This window comes from Lithobates pipiens, unplaced genomic scaffold (genome assembly GCF_037356315.1).
Source record: "Lithobates pipiens isolate NorthernLeopardFrog02 unplaced genomic scaffold, aLitPip1_a1.2 Scaffold_18, whole genome shotgun sequence".
Taxonomy (NCBI): domain Eukaryota; kingdom Metazoa; phylum Chordata; class Amphibia; order Anura; family Ranidae; genus Lithobates; species Lithobates pipiens.
The window spans coordinates 385,165,502-385,187,161 of record NW_027507758.1 but is presented as its reverse complement, the minus strand read 5'-3'; the positions used below and the strand labels follow the sequence as shown (position 1 = coordinate 385,187,161).

Here is a 21,660-nt window from a genome sequence, read left to right as displayed (position 1 = left end):
ATAAATTCTGCTGCTTCTCCCGAGTACGGGGATACCACATGTGGGGGACTTTTTGGGAGCCTAGCCACGTACGGGACCCCGAAAACCAAGCACTGCCTTCCGGATTTGAATATAAAATGCTATAAAAAACAAACTAACCAGAGTCACCCGTAACACTTATACGGTGATCAGTGGTGAAAGGGTTAACTAGGGGCAATCAGGGGGTTCAAATTTTTATTAGGTAGTATATGGGGGTCCCTGGCGCTATATAAAAACCTGACGGGGAACCTAAATAACTAACTGGCTAACCAGCGTCACCAGTGACACTTATACTGTGATCGCTGGTGAAAGGGGGTGAAAGGGTTAACTAGCAGCAATCAGGGGGTTAAAACCATTATTGGGTAGTATATTGGGGTACCTAGCGCTATAAAAACCTGGCGGTGAACCTAAAAAAATAACTAGCTACCTAGCGACACTAGCGACACTGATGCAGCGTTCAGAAAAATTATCGCTTAGTGACACTGGCAAAAGGGGGTGAAAGGGTTAACTAGCGGAAATCAGGGGGTTAAAACCATTATTGGGTAGTATATCGGGGTACCTAGCGCTATAAAAACCTGGCGGTGAACCTAAAAAAATAACTAGCTACCTAGCGACTGTAGCGACACTAATGCAGCGATCAGAAAAACGATCGCTTAGTGACACTGGCAAAAGGGGGTGAAAGGGTTAACTAGCGGCAATCAGGGGGTTAAAAACATTATTGGGTAGTATATCGGGGTACCTAGCGATATAAAAACCTGGCGGTGAACCTAAAAAAATAACTAGCTACCTAGCGACACATGCAGCGATCAGAAAAATGATCGCTTAGTGACACTGGCAAAAGGGGGTGAAAGGGTTAACTAGCGGCAATCAGGGGGTTAAAAACATTATTGGGTAGTATATCGGGGTACCTAGCGCTATAAAAACCTGGCGGTGAACCTAAAAAAATAACTAGCTACCTAGCGACTGTAGCGACACTAATGCAGCGATCAGAAAAACGATCGCTTAGTGACACTGGCAAAAGGGGGTGAAAGGGTTAACTAGCGGCAATCAGGGGGTTAAAAACATTATTGGGTAGTATATCGGGGTACCTAGCGATATAAAAACCTGGCGGTGAACCTAAAAAAATAACTAGCTACCTAGCGACACTAGCGACACATGCAGCGATCAGAAAAATGATCGCTTAGTGACACTGGCAAAAGGGGGTGAAAGGGTTAACTCTAGGGGCAATCAGGGGGTTAAATCTTTATTGGGGGGTGATAGGGGGCTACCCTGGACCTAACACTAACTGTCCTGACAGTTTTTACTGTCACAACTGACACTGAATGCATTGATCAGTAAAGAAATGATCAATGCAATCAGTGACACTGTGACTGGGGGGGGAGGGGGGGCGGGGGGCGATCGGGGGGGGGGATCGGGGGGGGTTTGTGTGCCTGTGTGTACCTACATGTCAGTGTAGTGTTGGTGCACACTTACTTTTACTGTTCTCCTCGTAGTCCGGTCAAAAAGACCGCCCCGAGGAGAATGACATCACTTCCTCCTTCCTGTGTAAACAATACACAGGGGAGGAAGCTTCTCATTGGCCAGGAGCGATCCAGAGGGGGTGGCCGAAAACCAACGGCCATCCCCTCATCACGGAGCGCTCCTGGACCGAATCGGACCGCCGTAACCAGCGGGAGGGGGTCCGATCGGACCCCCCACCCGCTGGAAGGCAATCACGTAGATGTACGTGATTATGCCTGCCTGTGCCATTGTGCTGACGTACAATGGCAATACAGCGGTCCTCAAGTGGTTAATATATATATCTCCCTCTATCTCTCTCTCAGAATGATATATCTATAGATTGATCTCTCTTGCTCTCTCCATCCCTCCCTCTCTCTCTCCCTCCCTCTCCCCCCCCCCCCTCTCCCCCCTCTGAAATTTTCAAACATTCTCTCATTCAGCGAATGTACAAAGATTTTTCATATGAACAGTCTCGTCCAAAAATTGATACGTGTATGGCCAGCCTAAGGCTTGCTTCACAACTATGCTACACCTATGCCATTCACACCTATGCTGCAATTTTCTTTTGCATTTTCTGCTTTTTTTTGGGCCAAATTGTTGTTGGGCAGATTAAAAATGCAAATCGCTGCAAAAACGCACTACATGGTTTTCTGCAGCTTCTCAAATGAACCAAACAAGCAAAAAAAAAAGCATGTTGAAAGTCTGACCCTTTCCAAATAGGCAAAAAACAACTTCTGCATTTTGAACCACTCACTTCCTGCCCAGGACTATGTCCCATGAGGCATTGCTTCTCACATATTCACATGTTCTCAGGCACTTACTGACATGTATGAACGGTGTCCTGAGCTGTATATGTGCATCACTGTATTTCCTGATATGTAAACAAATAATGCATTCTGTATGCAGGCCAACTAATCGGCTGACCGATTAATCGATTATGACATTAGTTGACAACTATTTTCATAATCGATTAGTTGTCCATTAATTGATTAGTTGTTTCAGCCCTAATAGATCTATCTATAAAGTAAAAAAAGAAAAAACACCCCAAAATACACATTCTGCTGCTTCTCCTGATTATGGGGATAACACATGTGAGACTTTTTGGCATTCTAGCCGTGTACAGGACCCCAAAAACCAATCATCACCTTCAGGCTTTCTAAGGGCTTAAATGATGGATTTCACGCCTCACTACAAATCACTGTTTCAGAGGCCATGAATTGACAAGATAACACAAAACACCTCCAAATGACCCCTTTTCAGAAAGTAAACACCCCCCAAGGTATTTGCCAAGAGGCATGAATGAAGCAAGAAAATGAAAACTTTTTTTTTTTTTTTTACTTTATGATAAACATGAGATCGGCAAAATATTCAACATGCCTCTCAGCAAATAGCTTGTGGTTTCTGCTTTCCAAAATGGGGTCATTTGTGGGGGTTTTGTGCCATCTTGGCATTTCATGGCCTCCAAAAATAGGTAGTGCAGAGTGAAATCGACAATTTATGCCCCTAGAAATCCTGAAGGCTGTGATTGGTTTTCGGGGTCCTGTACGTGACTAGGCTCCCAAAAAGTCTCACATGTGGCCTACCCACTCAGGAGAAGCAGCATAATGTATTTTGGGGCTTAAATCCACATATGGTATGTGTGAGCAATATATAATTTCAGCCCATCTTGCTGCAGCACAGCAAAAACATGCCTAAAGCTGGATCTCGCCAACCAGGAACAGGAGGTAAGCCACAATGCTGACCCCCCCAGGCCCCAGTCTGACTGGAATATCACCAATAGCCTCCTTCCCCACTACAAATTATGATCGATTGCATACACTGCATGCCAAAGCCGGCCTTTATACCACAGTCGGTCCAACACAACATCTTAAGAGTTCATTTTAAAAGAACAGATCTTGTACAAATCCTATGGGCTAATTACCACATCCGTACACTCCGACTCTAATATATGCTGACCTGTCTAAACCTACCTCGGGGGTTAGGAGGCAGCTGTCCACAATTACAAAGGCAGTCCGCAACCACAAAATAGAATACAAGTGGAAACAACCCTCCAAACTTCTAGTAGAAAGGAATGGCTCATCTTTCATTATAATGTCAGTGGCAAAAGGGAATGGCCCTCTGGCATACTTGGGGCATTACACTTGAACCGATACTGCCCATGGGAACCAAAAAAAATTACACCACGATGGCAGTAAATCACCAATGAGGATCATCATAATCCCCAAAGATCTGCAAAAAGTGCTTCAAATTTTATTATGATCAACAAATACCCCTTTTGCTCTGTGGCTACACCTGTTGGTCTTAAAACTTTTACCCCACACTAGCGTTGCAGTGCGGAATGATCGCTATATCTCTGCAATTTGTGTTTGCTTTGTTTTTTTCTCTCCTTTTTACGGCTCCATTCATCCATATCACCTGCACCCGATACACAGATAGGAAAAAAAAAAAAAAAGAATATATGACAGACAACACCACAACAACCTGAATATCTTCAACTGCTGCCACCATCTGAAAACGGCAAAAAGAACAGCGAGTACCACTCCCATCAAAGGACACTAAAATCCTAATTTTGCCAACAGGCTCAACCACCCGGCCAAAAGAGCCTCACTATGGCAAACGGCCAAAACACATTCCTGTCAAATGCTGTGTATTCAAAAAACGCACTAAGAATGATGCAGCACCTACCTGCACACACAAAGACTTATACCAACTGGAGATACCTTATTTTGATCTGCACAACTGACAATTCTATCACACAGCAACAATTTAAGCCCCGAACAACCGTTGGGTGTGCTATTTGAATAAAGTTCTGAATAAGGTTCTGGAGAAAATATGCCAAGTAAAGAAAGGCTCACCGATACTCTGCGGAGATTTCAATATAGTCCCAGACCAACAGATGGACACATCCAACCCCCCGATCCAGGAAAAACTCTGCCATGGGAAAGTTCATCAATGAAAATTACCTCTTCAATGTGTGGCACTGCCACCACCCTGGAGAACGAGAGTGTACATACCATCTCCAGTACACAATACCTACACTCTTATTATTTATATCTTAACTGACAAATGCATGTTGCAACGGGTTGATGAGTCCGATATTTCACCCATAACCTTGGCAGACCATGCCTCTACAAGAGTAACAATTTCAAATTCAAAACCACAGCCAGCACATCAAATATGGAGAACCAATGCCCAAATTCTAAAAACACCCCATATGCTGCATCTCTACAGCAGCATATAGAAGAATTTTTTTCATCACAACGTGAGCCGTGTGTCAGACTCTGCAACCCTTTGGAGCACACATAAGGCGTTCAGTACTGGGGTGTTAATACAAATGGTAAAACAAGCAAAAAAAATTTAAAATTTATAAAAAAAAAAAAAAATAAATAAAAGGGAGGAGGACGCAGCAAATTAACCAACTCACAAATGACATCAAAGTACTAGATTCCCTAAATCAGTCACATCCCTCTCAAAATTTGAAAAATAAACTCAAGACAAGAACTTAGAGCGGTACTACTAGATACTTTTGATAAAACACTGCAAAATTAAAACCAGATACTATAACACTAGCAATAAAGCAGGCAAAGCTATAGTGACGCAAATCCATGGACAATGCATTAAATCTAAGATCCCATAAAGGTACTACCCCGCCACTAAAGAAAAACGGCAAGATCCCCAGGCAAAAGCCAATGCCTACAGCTGTTACTACAGCGTCTTATACAACATCAAAGAAAACCCACAAAACACTCAGCCTACACCTGAAATGATAAACCAATTTCTTGATGGAATTAAACTCCCCTCACTTACTCCTATCCAAATAGCCAAACTTAACAACCCCCTCACCTCAACTGAGATTGCAAAAATATTGACTCCCTATCAAAATGCAAACCTCCCGGCCCAGATGGTTTAATAGGGAAATATTATAAACTACTCAGGGATATTCTTGCCCCACACCTATGCCAATTATTCAATGATACTGCCACCTCCTCAACATTTTCAGCAGAAATGCTAAAGACCCTAGTCATACCATTACCAAAACCTGGCAAAGAACCTAATGTACCCCAGAACTTCTGCCCAATCTCATTACTAAACAGATATTAAACGGTATGCTAAAGCAATAGCGGAACTAATGACAACATACAGTAAAACCTTGGATTCATAGTAACTTGGTTTAAGAGCATTTTTGAAGACAAGCAAAATTATTTAATAAATTTAGACTTGGTATATAAGTGGTCTTGATATACAAGTAGCCACATATTACAACTGAGTATAAAAGATAAGAGGTGCCTCCAAGTGTAGCAATATGGTTACATTTAATGAAGGTACAACATTTAGCAACTCACATTGTTGATGACGATTATAACAGGCACATCTAAGTATGCAGGCATCCAGGGTAAAGCTGTCCACATAGACCATCCTCCTCACCGCCATCAATGTCCCCTTCCACGCGAAATTCAAGCCTTGTTTTCAGATTGCTCTACCGCAGCCCGGTCACGATTGCAGATGGACAGCGGTGAGAGCCAGCGGTGCAGAGGACAGTCTATGTTGACAGCTTTACCCCAGATGCCTGTTTTAAATCAGCCATTGGAGTTGCTAATTTTTTGTACCGTCATTAAATGTAACCATATTGCTACACTTAGAGGCGCCTCTCTTCCCTTTTATACTCTCTAGCTCCTGCTGGATTTTGCTTCTAATCCCCTGATCAAAAATAGATCCATAGGAGACTCTTCCATGCCAGAATAAACAGACTATAACTATGCCACCGTTCTGACTCGTTCTTGCCATTCCCAAACTCACTATGGGGAGAACTAGAATAGGCAGCAATACCATATGTAAATATACAGCTTTGGCTCCTCAGCAGACAAATCAAATTGAATATCCCTACACACCTTTTCGGCTACAATTAGAGCCTCTGTCCTGGCCTGGAGGAAGTTGATAACATACACTTGAAAATAAACATCTACCACTAAGCTGAACCAAAATGCCCTCCCCCCCCCTATCTATCATCAAAATTCTAATCCCCGACATACACATAACAACATGGACCAAAGATCCGAAAACTAAGACAGGAGCCATGTAGGAGAGTGGGTCTCTTAAAACATTCACGCAACTTAAAAGGTAACTAACCCTCCAACCTCCTGACTACTATCCTTATCTCCAAAAATAGCACATTGCCTCCAACATATCCCTCAAATACGGGCTTTCATTCCCATAAGAATATGGACTTATTTAAACTATCCCACTAACTCAACTAATTGAAAATGGATCACTTAACTGTGCTAAGAGAAAAAAATGGGAACAAGATTTAGGATATATAGCTTTACACTAACCCAATGGTCGCTATTATTTAAATCAATATACTCTTGCATAACCCTATGGGAACTGACCCAAAAAATAGCCCAAAAAGGTGGTACTTAACCACGGCAATTTTAGAAAAATAAATGCCTCACCCAATTGCTGGAGAAGTTGCAAACAAACGGAAACATTGATACACATCCTTTGGGACTGTCCCCAGCTACACACACATTGGAAAGATGTGTTCTCAATAATAGCCAACATCACAGACACCCCTATTCCAGCTTCCCCACATTTAGCCATCCTTAAACACAAACCTTATCCCCTTGGCAAACCGCAAGATCATTATACATATACTTCTGGCAGCTAGACTATCACTGACCAGACTATGGAATACGGTTACCCCCCTCCATCATTGACTGAAGTCATTACATGACCCAAACACATTACACATACAAGCTCCTGATCACAACAAAACCCAATACCTTCATGAACAACAATTGTGGGCTCCGTGCTTAATGACAACAAAGTACAACACAGAATAAAAAGTGGAAGCAGCTACTTAGGTAATACGCACACATATTTGGATCAGTATATGATATGATATTATCTTATCCACAGGTGACCCAAGGAAGGACTTGTCCAAGAAACTTACTATTTGTTTTACTTTATTACATTCTCAGTTCTTACTATGTTCTTACTCTTACTTATATTTTACCCAATACATGTGGCTGAATACATTCCTGCCTCAGTGTATGACTAAAATTTGAGTTTATTGGATTTTGTTTTATAACAAAAAGTAGAAAATATTTTTTTCCAACATTTTCGGTCTTTTTTCATTTATATTGCAAAAAATAAAAATCCCAGAGGTGACCAAATACCACTAAAAGAGGCTCTGACACACATTGGGGGATAAATGCATTGGCAAGTCCAGAGCTCGGACCTTCTTGTTCCAAGTAGACAGGATACGGTTTTGTAGCAGTCTTGAATGAAACTGCACTTAACAGTCTCGAAAGAAGCCACCAACTTTGCCAACAATTTTATGCAAAGTCGAATAGAAGGATTCACCTGGATCAGTACTTTTATGGAACTGATCCTTTCCTGGGACAGAAACACCCTCTTCTGAGCTGTATCTATGATCAGCCCCAAGAACTGCAATCTCCTTGATGGTTTAAGGAGGATTTCTCTAGGTTAAGAATCCAACCTAGGGTCTTCCAGGTACCGTATATACTCGAGTATAAGCCGAGATTTTCAGCCTCTTTTTTTAGGCTGAAAGTGCCCCCCTCGGCTTATACTCGAGTCACCGCTGTCTGCCTACACGATCAGCGTGTCGTGCAGACAGACGGCGGCCATTCCACTATTCAAAAGCCGCGCCTCCCTGTCTGTGATAGGCGGAACACTCAATTTCCCAGCAGTCAGTGTTCCGCCTATCATGGACATCCGCTCATTCTCATACTATGGACGAGGATGAGAGGATGTCCGTGATAGGCGGAACACTGACTGCTGGGAAATTCAGTGTTCCGCCTATCACAGACGGAGGCGCGGCTTTTGAACAGTGGAATGGCCGCCGTCTGTCAGACCAGGAGGAGAAGTGCGGCATGGCTCGGCATGGCATTGCACGGCACGGCTCGGCATGGCATTGCACGGCTCGGCATGGCACACAGAGGCTGCAGAAGGCAAAGAGACAGGTAGGCTGCGATGGACACAGGGATGGATGGGACACAGGGATGGACGGGACACAGGGATGGACGGGACACAGGGATGGACGGGACACAGGGATGGACGGGACACAGGGATGGACGGGACACAGGGATGGACGGGACACAGGGATGGACGGGACACAGGGATGGACGGGACACAGGGATGGACGGGACACAGGGATGGACGGGACACAGGGATGGACACAGGGATGGACGCATGTCTCACCCTCGGCTTATACACGAGTCAATACGTTTTCCCAGTTTTTTTGTGGTAAATTAGGGACCTCGGCTTATATTCGGATCGACCTATACTCGAGTATATACGGTAGTTGACTGGGGTGACCAAAGTTTGGTTTAAGCGGCCTACCGATTGATCAAGAGTAGATCTAAGTAGGCTAGATTGTTATACCTTTGGCCCTTAACCTGGCCAAAAGAGTAGCCAGGACCTTTGTAAACACTCAAGGTGCAGTAGCCAGACCCAGCAGGTAGAGCTACAAACTGAAAATTAAGATTTTCTACCTCAAAGCGTAGAAATTTCTGATGAGCGGGGAAAATCGACACATGGAGATAAGCATCCTTGATGACGCCAGAAGTTCTCCCCCTTGTAGGATGAAGACTACAGATCGGACTGACTACATGTGAAAGGAACGGATATTTAAAAACTGGTTTAGATGTTTGAGATCTAAAATGGGTCCGACATACCCAGTTTGGTTTTGGAACTGTGGTCAGGTTTGAATAAAAGCCCAAACCTCACTCTTCCAAAGGGACCTCCGGTATCACTCCTTGAGAAAAGAGATGATACAGAGCTAGAAAGAGATACTTCTTTTTCATTGGATCTCTGGGAATGTTTGATCTGAGAAAACAAGGAGATGAGAACTCGCAGAACTCTAGTTTGCAACCTAGAGAAATTGAGGAAGCCACCCATCTGTCTTGACATTGTCCCTGCCAGACTCTTGAAAACTGTAGAAGCCTTCCCCCCACTCGAGCGAGCGGGGGCGTCCCTTCATAAGGAGTCTTTAGTATTTTGTTTTGTGGGTTTCCTCCCCCAGGTGCTCTTTTGGCCCTGGGACTGACTCTGATGTTTACTTGTTGAATCGGACGGTGGAGGCAGTCGTGACTGCCTGGAGACAGCTGCCCCGGCACTGAAGAAGAAATTCTTTGGATATACTTATACAGATTGTCTCCGAAACAACCATTCACCATGAAAAGGGAAACTGGCCAAGAGCTTTTTGCATGTCGCTTCGGTTAACCAATTTTTCAACCATAGGATTCTATGTACATGTACCAGCCCTAGCATAAGCCGCGAGGTCTGGAGAATCGAATCTTTCATAGCGTCTACTGTGAAACACAATGCTTCTGATATACCGGTCAAATCCTGGGCCTGCTGATCAGAAATAACTGAGTATATCTGTAAACTGATCCATTAAGGACTGAGATACTCTGATTGCTGCCAGCGCAGGTTGAACGTCTGAACCTGCGAGTGAAGTAGTTCTTGCAAAGGTACTCTAAATTCTTATCTGTTGGATCCTTTAGCATATGAGCATTGTCAACTGGACAAGTCAGGTTTTTATTTACAGAGGCTCTAGCAGCATAAATTGTTGGAATTCTCCATTTCTTATAAAAGTCTCTCTCCATTGGATAAAGTATTGAAAACATTTTGAGGGAAAAATTGTGAAAGATAACGTTACGCCGAGTAAAGTTTTACCCAACATGTCATGTTTCAAAATTGCGCCCGCTTGTGGAATGGCGTCAAACTTTTACCCTTAAAAATCTCCATAGACTATGTTTAAAAATGTCTACAGGTTGCATGTTTTGCATTACAAGAGGAGCTCTAGAGCTAGAATCAAGAATGATCGTGGTGATACCTCACATGTGTGGTTTGACTGTTTTCATATGCGGGTGTGACTCACGTATGCTTTTGCTTCTGCGCGCGAGCTCGGCGGGACAGGGCGCTTTCAAGTTTTTTTTTGTTTTTCTTATTCATTTTACTTTATTTTTAAACGGTCTTTGAAAACAAAAAAACAAAAATTGGGTTACTTTTATTCCTATTACAAGGAATGTAAATATCCCTTGTAATAAAAAAATCATGACAGGGCCTCTTAAATATGAGATCAAAAAGATGTCATGTCATATTTACACTAAAATGCAAAAAAATATATAAAAAATTCTCCTTTAAGAGCATTGGGCAGAAGTGACGTTTGAAGTTGCTTCCACCCTTCAATGCTATGGAGCCACGTGGGGGCCATCTTCCCCTCACTTGGCTCCAGGCAGATAGTCTCTGCTGCCATCGGCAACACCAGAGTACGCAGAAGACCACCGGAGCGCATCGGGGGGCCCTCTCCCTCCCTCAGTAAAAGTGATCTTGCGGCAAATGTGCTGCAGAGGCCACTTTTATCTGAAAGCAGATCGCCCGCTCAAGAAGAGGATACCGGGGTTATAGAAGCTATCTGCTGCCATAACGATACTCATCTTCAAACAGCTGACATAACGACCACGGACAGTCTGTAAGTGGTTAAACACTACTCTAGAAAACATGCTGCACACCTTTATCTATTCTACTGATATATCCAACTTCAAAAGGAACATAGTGAGTTTACAAAAGACAGACTCTGTTTACAGAGGGCTCCTTTTTAAAACAAAATGTAAAAAAGTAGTGTCTGGTTTATTAAATCTTATAAAGATGACCTTTATTTCCTGTACCTGTTGGAGACAAATTTTGCCTTCCTTTTTTCATTTCCTGTAATCTTCTTTCCATTGCATTACACCGATCTGCAATAACGGCCACTGGGCTAAATAATAACCCTTCGTCATCAAAAGACAAAGTGGGGACATCTGTGGAAGGAAGAACATCACTCTTTTGTCACATATGAAAATAAACACTGCTAGCTTGAAATTCTGTAATATGACAGCATAAGGGTAGAGTTACAATGGAGGAGAAAAAACAATTACATAAAAGTAAATGGTTCAAAAATGATTTCTATACGGCTATTTTACGTTATTAGTGTTAAATAACAGCTGTAATCGATTGAGGCTTACAAGTTGAAAATCATTTTAGATCTTCTACAACTTAGTACTGAATACGGTTACTTGGAATTTATCACTAATTGCAGTCAAATAAAACATCTTGGAACCAATGACTCTCGTGTTACAGCTTAAGCTGGCCATGCACGGATCCAATCTCGTCCCATTCCCGAATTTTCCAAATTTTGTTCCTTGGACAAACCTGTCATTACCGCCCATGTTCACATAAGTAAATTTTTCAATCGAGTTTTGGCAAAGAAGTGGGATGGAAACAATGCCTGCATCCAACCAGATGCAGCCACTGTTTAGGTTTTATGACAGTCATGAGATCAGGCTGTCAGAATACAATAGTAAATTGCTGCAGGGTCACCCTTTCACACCGTTTAGTGTGGATGGGGTAATTGAGTGATTTCTCTCATTCAGCCTGCAGGACTGGTGAAAAATCTTAAAGGGGCGTTCCGGCAAATACATTTTTCCCTAATCGTCTTTCAGGACAGCCACTATGAGAGATAGACTCCTCCTCTTCTTCTGGAAACACTGCGCCAGCCCATAAATTCTTACTTCCCCTGCCGGACCTCAGTTATTAGCGTTTCCTCCGGCGGGGAGACACTGTGCAAGGAACCAGGCCGATCAGTCGGGGAGGCTGTGGCCATTTTTTCGTTAAAGAACCCGGTTGAAAGAAGCAGGGGCTTCGTTTGGAGAAAGCTGGGTTCAAACCGTTCGAAACCACCGTCCGCATGTCGGGCGGGTCGAACGGTTTACTTACCTCACCAGGTACTACCACCCCTTCCGAGTCGAGCGCGGCTTCAGGTCGTGGGGGACTCCTATCGCGTCTACAGGGATGCAGCTGGCAAGCCGCTCGAAAGATTTCCCTGTACAAGGGTACAGTCCGCCCCTTTTTTTCTTTGAACCGAGCGGGCCGAACGACGGGCGACGTCGTATCCGGCGGAAACGAAGACTTGACCTCGAATACGATCGACTTCCGGTTCCGGGTCGTGGAGTTGATAGGAGGGCCGGGCACATGCTGGAGATGAGTTCGGAACACGCACAGGCAGCGTGGAACTCTGTAGTAAGCAGCCACCTGCAGTCATGTCGGAAGCTGAGGCTCAAACAACAGACTCTATCTCCAGCATTCCTAAGGTAAGAGCACCCTGGGGAGGGGTACTCTCTATCTAGGATCCCCCCACCCCAATGTATGGTTCTATCATGGGGGGGGCAGACCCCCTGGGTGGCCAGGGGGGAGGGGAGGCTCAGATTACATCTTTTTAAAAAAAAAGGGTCTAGTGCACTCCCAGGGTTGTATCCCGAGCTTTGGATTGACTTTGTCTTTTTCTGTTTTTTCTTTTTTCCTTTTTTTTTTTTTTAGAAAGCTACGGAAAAAACTAGGTCTACGCATAGCTCTAAAAAGAAGTGTGCCTCCTGTAGGGACATTTTAGGGGAATCTTGGACCAAAGTGTTGTGCAAAGGCTGTATTGACTCCCTCGTTAGGGAAAGGGAATCTGAACAGGAGTCAGGACTAGAAGCTCCAGTCAAAGAGCTCTCGTCCACCTTCTCTTCTTTTAGGTCCCTTTTTGAAAAATTTCAGCTTCCCACGGGTCCATCTCCCCAGGATACAACCCCACCTCTAGCACAGAGTTCTGCTCCGGTCCAACCTGCTAGTACAGGGGGGACAGAGGTTGCAGGCCCTTCAGGGACAGGTAGGGAACTTCCAGACAGTTCCTCTTCCAATTCCCAGGAGGGTTCAGAGGGGGAGGACCAGGACGGGGGTCCAGGAAAGCCTCCAGATATAAAAATTATCCCTTGATGAGGTAGAGGACCTCTTAAAGGCAATTTATGCAACCCTCGGTATCCAGACGGATAAAAAGCCCCTAACCCTGCATGACCAAATGTATTCAGGTTTGGGGGAACCAAAAAGAAGGGTGTTTCCAGTGCACAAAGTTTTAATGGAAACAGTTAAAAAGGAGTGGCAGGATCCGGAGAGAAAACCCTTTTCATCTAGATCCCTCAAAAGAAGGTTCCCATTTTCAGAGGACCCGGCATGCCTTTGGAATAAAAATCCCAAATTGGATGCCGCTTTCTCCCAGGTCTCCAGACACACAGATTTGGCGTTTGAAGACATGGGGGCCTTGGCAGATGTCATGGACAAAAGGATTGACTCTCTGCTTAAAAAAACGTGGGACTCGGCTATCGGCAATCTAAAGCCTGAAATGGCAGTTACAGTTGTGGCTCGCAATTTAGAGCACTGGCTCTCACAGATCCAACAACATATTGAGGCAGGCACAGATAAGGAAACCATTCTGTCATCCTTCCCTACTATGCTGCGAGGGATCACTTACATAGCAGATGCCTCTGCTGAGTCCGTCCGCATGTCGGGCAGAACGGCGGCTCTAGCCAATTCGGCCAGAAGGGCCCTCTGGTTAAAAACATGGCCAGGGGATAATGCCTCCAAGATAAAACTATGTGGGATACCCCTGACGGGGGACCTCTTTTTTGGCCCAGGGCTAGAGACTGTTCTAGACCGGACAGCGGACAGGAAAAAATCCTTTCCTCTTAAACGGAAAAACCCCGTACAAACTAAAAATGGGTTTCGTCCGCAAGGGCGTAGGGAAACCCCTAAACCAGAGGGGAAAAAGAAAACCTGGCCCCAAAGGCAGGGGCAGAGGAGGGGCGATTTTTCGCCCTCCTGTCTAGCCCCGTAAAACCCAGTGACATTCCAGCTACAGTGGGAGGAAGACTGGGGGCCTTTCTACCACAGTGGGAGACAATATCCCCCAATCAATTTATTTTAGGGGTAATAAGAAGGGGCCTCTTGGAATTCTTAAGACCACCCCCTCAAAGGCTCCTTGTCACGCATCTACCCAGGTGCATGGTAAAGGCCGAGGCCTTGCTAGAAGCTCTGAGGGAATTGGAGAATCAGGATGTTATTCTCAGGGTCCCAAAAGCAGAAGAGGGAAGGGGGTTTTATTCTCACATATTCGTAGTGAAAAAACCCTCAGGAAAGTTCAGATTGATTCTGAACTTAAAGCCCCTGAATGCTTCAGTGACATACAAAAGATTCCGTATGGAGTCGATCTTTTCAGTAAGGGCTCTTCTGCCCCGCAACTGTTTCATGGTATCTCTGGACCTAAGGGACGCGTATTTACACATCCCTATAGCGGAGGCCTCGCAGAAGTTTCTACGCCTTGCCATAGATTTAGGGGGAGAAACAGTACATTTTCAGTTTCAGGCCCTGCCATTCGGGCTATCCTCTGCACCCCGCATTTTTACCAAGGTCCTGGCAGAAGCCATGGCCTTTCTTCGGCTCCAGGGGATAAGTATAATAGCCTACCTGGGCGACCTGCTTTTATTTGCAGCATCCCCAACACAGTTGGTCAAGGATCTCGATCTAACCAAAGGGGTCCTTACAGACCTGGGGTGGCTTCTGAACTTTGAAAAGTCCAGCCTGATCCCCTCACAACAGATCTCCTATCTAGGTTTCCTGTTGGACTCAACACTGTTGAGAGTTTTTCTACCAAGAGAAAAGGTACAAAAGCTGGACAGAGCGGTGGCCTCTCTTCAGAGCAACCAGCTGGTTTCCATAAGGGTTCTGATGTCAGTATTGGGTCTCCTTACATCTACCCTCCCAGCAGTGCAGTGGGCAGGGCTACATTTTCGTCCCCTACAGACCTTCATCCTAGGGGTGTGGGACCACAGTCAGGAGGCTCTAGACACCCTAGTATATATTCCACACCAGGTAAAGAGATCCCTCTGGTGGTGGAGGAAAATGACGAATCTGTCGCAGGGGCGTCTGTGGCTCATCCCGGTTTCTCGGGTAGTGACCACAGATGCAAGTGGAAAAGGTTGGGGGGCACATTTGGGTTCCCTTCTAGCCCAGGGCACTTGGGAGGACGGCGAGGCGACTCGATCGTCCAACTGGAAAGAATTAAGGGCAGTGGGACTAGCCCTCAGATTCTTCAAAAAAGAGCTCCGGGGTCACCACATTCAGGTGCGGTCGGACAACTCTTCCGTAGTGGCCTATTTAAACAAGCAGGGTGGCACGAGAAGCGGAGCCCTGTTGTCTTTAGCGACAGAGATCCTGTCCTGGGCCAAAACCTACACCCTTTCGCTCTCAGCAGTTTTCCTGAGGGGAGAGAAAAACGTGGTAGCAGACTTTCTCAGCCGAAAGAGGCTGAGGGAGGGCGATTGGGTTCTCAACCAGGAGGTCTTCAATCTCATAATAAAGAGATGGGGGTCTCCAGAGGTGGACCTGTTCGCGTCCAAAAACAATGCAAAAACCCCCTGTTTTTTCTCCCTAAAAAGGGGTTGAGGGAGCCTTAGGCGTGGACGCCTTGAACCAGAATTGGCACTTCAGAACTTGCTATGCCTTCCCACCTCCAGCGTTGTTGCCAGCAGTTCTGAGAAAGTTTCAAATGGAAAGCACATCTCTGATTCTGGTGGCTCCACATTGGCCCAAAAGAGCATGGTAAAGCAGTTGGCGGTAGAACCTCCCCTACTCTTGCCCCCTCGGGACGATCTCCTCTCTCAAGGGCCAGTCCTCTGCCCACGAGTACGCCAGTGGAAGTTAGCGGCCTGGCTCCTGAGTAAGGTTTATTAAAATCTAAAGGATTTTCAGAGAGACTAGTTTCTACCCTCCTGGACAGTAGGAAGAAGGAAACTCGCCAGATCTATGAAAAGGTCTGGTTACGTTTGAACAAGTGGTGCGCAGAGAGCTCTTTCCCAGTACGGAGCTCCTCCCCAGTTTTGGAATTTTTACAATGTGGGGCAGATAAAGGCTTATCCATTAGTACCCTCAGGGGTCAAGTATCAGCCCTCAGTGTTTATTTGGAAGATCATTTGGCTGCCAACCCATGGGTAGTCAGGTTCTTTAGGGCCCTGTCCAGACAGAGAACGGTCCAGGGTCTGTCCTTTCCCAGATGGGATTTATCTTTAGTTTTACAGAGCTTAACTGGACCCCCCTTTGAGCCTTTAAAGGAGTGTTTTCTGAGAGAGCTTACTCTGAAGACAGTGTTTCTGGTAGCAGTAACAACTGCCAGGAGGGTCAGTGAGATGGAGCCCTTATCAGTCAGGGCTCCCTTTTGCGTTATTTTTCCGGACCGGACAGTTTTAAAGACCGATCCGGCCTTTTTGCCGAAAGTGGCATCCAGCTTTCATAGAAGCCAGGAAATTGTTTTGCCCTCTTTTTGTCCCAATCCCTCCGGTGAGAAGGAACTAAAATTTCATTATTTGGATGTTAGGAGATGTATCCTACACTATCTGGAACTGACCAAGACATTTAGAAGGTCAGATTCCTTATTTGTTTTGTTTTCCAGGGCCAGAAAAGGTTGTAAAGCGTCCCGACGCACTATTGCTAGATGGCTCAGAGTAGCCATCGAGCAGGCTTATTCAGTTGCAGGGAAAGAAATCCCAGTGGGTATTAAAGCACACTCCACTAGAGCTATGGCAGCCTCCCAGGCAGAAAGAGCGGGAGCAATGCCAGAGCAGATTTGCAGAGCAGCAACATGGTCCAGCTATTCCACTTTCGTAAAACACTACAGAGTGGATCTGGTGTCGGCAGGTGAGCAGACCTTTGGGCAAAAGGTTTTGCAAGCTGTAGTCCCACCCTAACTGGTAAGTGCTCGTTTATCCTCTCATAGCGGCTGTCCTGAAAGACGATTAGGGAAAATTAGAGTTACGCTTACCGGTAACGTCTTTTCCAGTAGTCTTTCAGGACAGCCCTAGTTCCCACCCGTAATTTGGGGGGAGTCTTACAAAAGACCAGAGCGCAGCAAGATAATGGTATTTGATAAATATGTTATTAATGTGTTCTTGTGTCTCCCCAGCTGGCCGGAGGTAATCTCGATATAAACTGAGGTCCGGCAGGGGAAGTAAGAATTTATGGGCTGGCGCAGTGTTTCCAGAGGAAGAGGAGGAGTCTATCTCTCATAGTGGCTGTCCTGAAAGACTACTGGAAAAGACGTTACCGGTAAGCGTAACTCTAATTTTTTTAACAGTGTCTATAGCTGCTGACTTTTAATAAGGACACTTACCTGTCCAACGAACCCGCGATGTCGGCCGCCCCGAGGCCGATCTATCCATCGGATCGGCTGCCGGCGCCTCCATCCTAACTAAGGGAAACAGGTAGTGGAGCCTTGCGGCTTCAATGCCAGTTTCCTACTGCCCATGCGCGAGTCACACAGAGCTTTGTGAATTGCCCCATTGTTTTCTGGGACACACACACTTTTTTTTTTTATTTCTTTAATTATATTAATGTATTTTAATGTGTATGACCAACTATATTTTAAGACAGTGGGGCATGTTTACTTACTCATCTCGATACGTAATGACCAGGCAAGAGAATAATCTATTTTTATCCTATAATAACAGTGCTCCTTTCACAAAGTTTAGAATGTGTGTCTGACAACTAAATTTTCTGAGCGTTACACTACTCGCTCTTATACACTCACCAGACACTTTAGGTACACCTGTTCAATTGCTTGATAACACAAATTGCTAATCAGCCAACCACATGGCAGCAACTCAATGCATTTGGGCATCTAGATGTAGTGAAGACGACTTGACAAAGTTCAAACTGAGCATCAAAAAATGAAGAAAGGGGATTTAAAGCGGTTGTATTGTTTTTTTTTTTACTTTTACCTACAGGTAAGCCTATAATAAGGCTTACCTGTAGGTAAAAAAAAATATCTCCTAAACCTGTACGGTTTAGGAGATATTCCCCTCGCAATGAGCCACTGACTGCAGTGGCGCATCCGCACAGGAGATTCTTGGCTGAAAGCCCGGCAGACGCCGGACCCTGCCGGAAAGAAATCTCCCACGCACGGGAGTGACGTTAATCGCTGCTCACAGCGCCGGAGCCACGATATTCGGAAGACATGCATCGGGTGAGATACCGGCGCCTCGTTCTAAGGTAAGTATTTCATAATGAGCTAGTATGCGGTGCATACTAGCTCATTACACCTTTTCCCTTACAGGTCTGAAAAAATAATAATTTCAGTGAGTTTACTCCCACTTTAAGTGTCTTTGAACGTGGCATGGTTGCTTTTGCCAGACGGGCTGGTCTGAGTATTTTCAAAACGTATCTACTGGGATTTTCACGCACAACCACCTCTAGGGATCACAGAGAATAGTTCGAAAAAGGCGAAAATATCCAGTGAGTGGCAGTTGTGTGGACGAAAATGCCAAAAAAACGGGCAGATTGGTTTGAGATGATAGAATGACAATAGTAACTCAAATAACCACTCATTACAACCAAGGTATGCAGAATACCATCTCTGAATACACAACACATCAAACCTTGAAGCAGTTGGGCTACAGCAGCAGAAGACCCCAATGGGTGCCACTTCTGGCAGCTAACAGGAAACTGAGGCTACAGTTCGCACAGGCTCACCAAAATTGGACAATAGAAGATTGGAAAAACGTCTTGTCTGAGGAGTCTCCATTTCAGCTGTGACATTCAGATGTGAGGGTCAGAATTTGGGGTAAACAAAATGAAAGCATGGATCCATCTGGCCTTGTATAAACGGTTCAAGCCGTTGATGTAATGGTGTGGGGGATATTTTCTTGGCACACTTTGGGCCCTTAGTAACATTTAAGCATCATTTAAATGCCACGGCCTACCTGAGTATTGTTGCTGACCATGTCCATCCCTTATGACTACAGTGTCCTGCTCTCTAATACCTAAGAAGTGTATTGTTCTTATGTAAATTGATCATTTAATCTATTGACTAAGATCTACTAAACTTAATATGTTAGGTATAACGAAAAATTAGGTGCCTATTCGGGGGCCTCCCGTGAAGAGTCTAGGGGACAATTACCAATAAAAGAAAAGGAATCAAGTGTGATGTCATCAAACTCAAGTTAAACCAATATAAGAAATCTCACTCTTGCCAGTACAGGAAGTATTAGCTAAATTTTTACTTTTACGTATTCACATAGATGTTTTTCACTATTTCACACCATTCATTTGTATACATATATTTTTCAATATATTACTACTTCACTTTTTTCATTGCTACTCACTGTTTTTATATATATATATATATATATATATATATATATATATATATATATATATATATATATCTTTTTACTAATTATTTGTGCACAGATACTATAGATTTGTGCTTGCATATTGTATGATCACAATTTGGTTTAGTTTGGGATTGATGGTTCTGCAACATGTGCTGAGACCTAACAAGATTGGTATCATCTGGCAGGACTGATTTTTTCAGCCAGTGAGTTAGCCAATCAACTAATTAATCAATCATTTAGTCACATGTTTTATCACAAATAGTATATATTTGTTAGCATTTTTAGTGATCATTAGCTATGAGGAAGCACTATGTTTAGTGTGAAACACATCAGCTGTTTTTTGGTTCTGTATTACTTTGTTGTGACATGTACAGTGCGATCCTGATGTTCTAATAAATGCACGAGAAATTTCATTTGGAGTGTGGCTGTCCAGAATTTTCTACTCACCTTGATTTGCTACATGCATTAGCCGACACCTGGGGCTCTTCATTTCCTGGAGGAAAAACCTTTTTGTTTCAGCAGACCTACCTGGAGCGGTGGTAACACCATCTCTACTTCCAGCAATAATGCACCATGTCACAAAGCTCAAATCATCTTTAACTGGTTTCTTGAAGTTGACAATGAGTTCACTGTACTCCGAAGGCCTCCACAGTCACCAGATCCCAATCCAATACAGCACCTTTGGCATGTGGTGGAACGGGAGATTCACATCATGGCTGTGCACTAGGGATGCACCGAAAGCATTTTTTTTTACGAGCACCGATACTTTTTTTATTTAGTACTCGCCAATACCAATTATCGATACCTACCACAACCGTTTTGTTTACACTTCAGCTGTCAGCAATGGTACAAAGCATTGAAAAGTCATTTACAAATTAAATAAATTGATTGTTTTTTTAATTTTGCGCTTTTTAAATGTGAAATGTGTAAATATATGTTAATATATATGTGTGAAAATATTCACTAACAAAGCAAACCAAAAAAAAAAGTTTTAAAATTGTTGATCGTTTATAAAATGGAAGTGAACAAAAAAAAAAAAAGAAAAGAAAATATTAAATGGAGCAGAATAGGGAGTTAATTAAGGCTGATTAGATTAAATTAAGGGTCAAGTAGGGGTTAAACAGAGGAACATTGGTTCATCCCCACTGACAGTTCAAAAAAACCGAGCCTGAAAGTATCGGTTTCAGGTATTGGTGCATTTGCACGAGTACCGATATGTGTGCAAATACCTATACTGTGCAGTCAACAAATCTGCGTGATGCTATCATGTCAATATGGACCAAAATCTGAGGAATATTTCCAACATTCCACATTGTTGAATCAAGCAAGGAGTACCTAATAAAGTGGCCGGAGAGTGTAGTTATATAGTGGTTATTATATTATAGAAATAATACCTCTGTGCTATTATTGATGATAAGCCATACATAATGCAGTAGGGCACCAGAATATGGAATCCATGAAAGTGGTTATAAACCCACCAAAAAAAAAAAAAAACCTGCAAGACAAAGGCATAATGAGCTAGTATGCATACTAGCTCATTATGAAATACTCACCTTAGATCAAAGCTCCATAGCGGTCCCGTCCACAGCTCCTGCCAGCGACATTGCTCCCGGAGTTACTTTCTGGTAACGCAGGCTCCAGAGCTGCGATTGGCCGGAGCCATGATGACGTCACGCCCGCGCATGCACGGGAGCCGCTGGTAACGACACACCAGCTGAAGAAACAGCCGTTGCTTCAGTGCACATGTGCTGATGATGTTGGCACATGCTGATATAGGGGTTATCTCCTAAACTGTTCAGGTTTAGGAGATATCCAGGTTAGCTACAGGTAAGCCTAATTAGGCTTACCTGTAGTAAAAAGTGGTCTGTAAGGGTTTACAGCCACTTTAACTTCTCTTCTTAAAGAGGGATTCCGCCCAAAAAAAATTATTAAAAGCCAGCAGCTATAAATACTACAGCTGCTGACTTTTAATAAATGGACACTCACCTGTCCCGGGTTCCAGCGATGCCGGCAGCCGAGGCCGATCGACCGCTCGTGCCTCGGCTGCTGCCGCCGCCATTCTAGGTGAGGGAATCAGGAAGTGAAACGAATCGGCTTC

The 21,660-nt window shown here is 44.2% G+C and overlaps 1 protein-coding gene across 2 annotated transcripts in view; it reads right to left on the bottom strand.

Moving 5' to 3' along the window:
* The window catches only part of MCPH1 (microcephalin 1), a 527,088-nt gene that overhangs the window by 450,149 nt on the left and 55,279 nt on the right, over positions 1 to 21,660 (bottom strand). For both annotated transcript variants that reach the window (XM_077487779.1, XM_077487778.1), the window contains exon 6: positions 11,214 to 11,345. In XM_077487779.1, the coding sequence (XP_077343905.1) occupies positions 11,214 to 11,345 (132 nt within the window). The remainder of the gene's footprint in view (positions 1 to 11,213; positions 11,346 to 21,660) is intronic.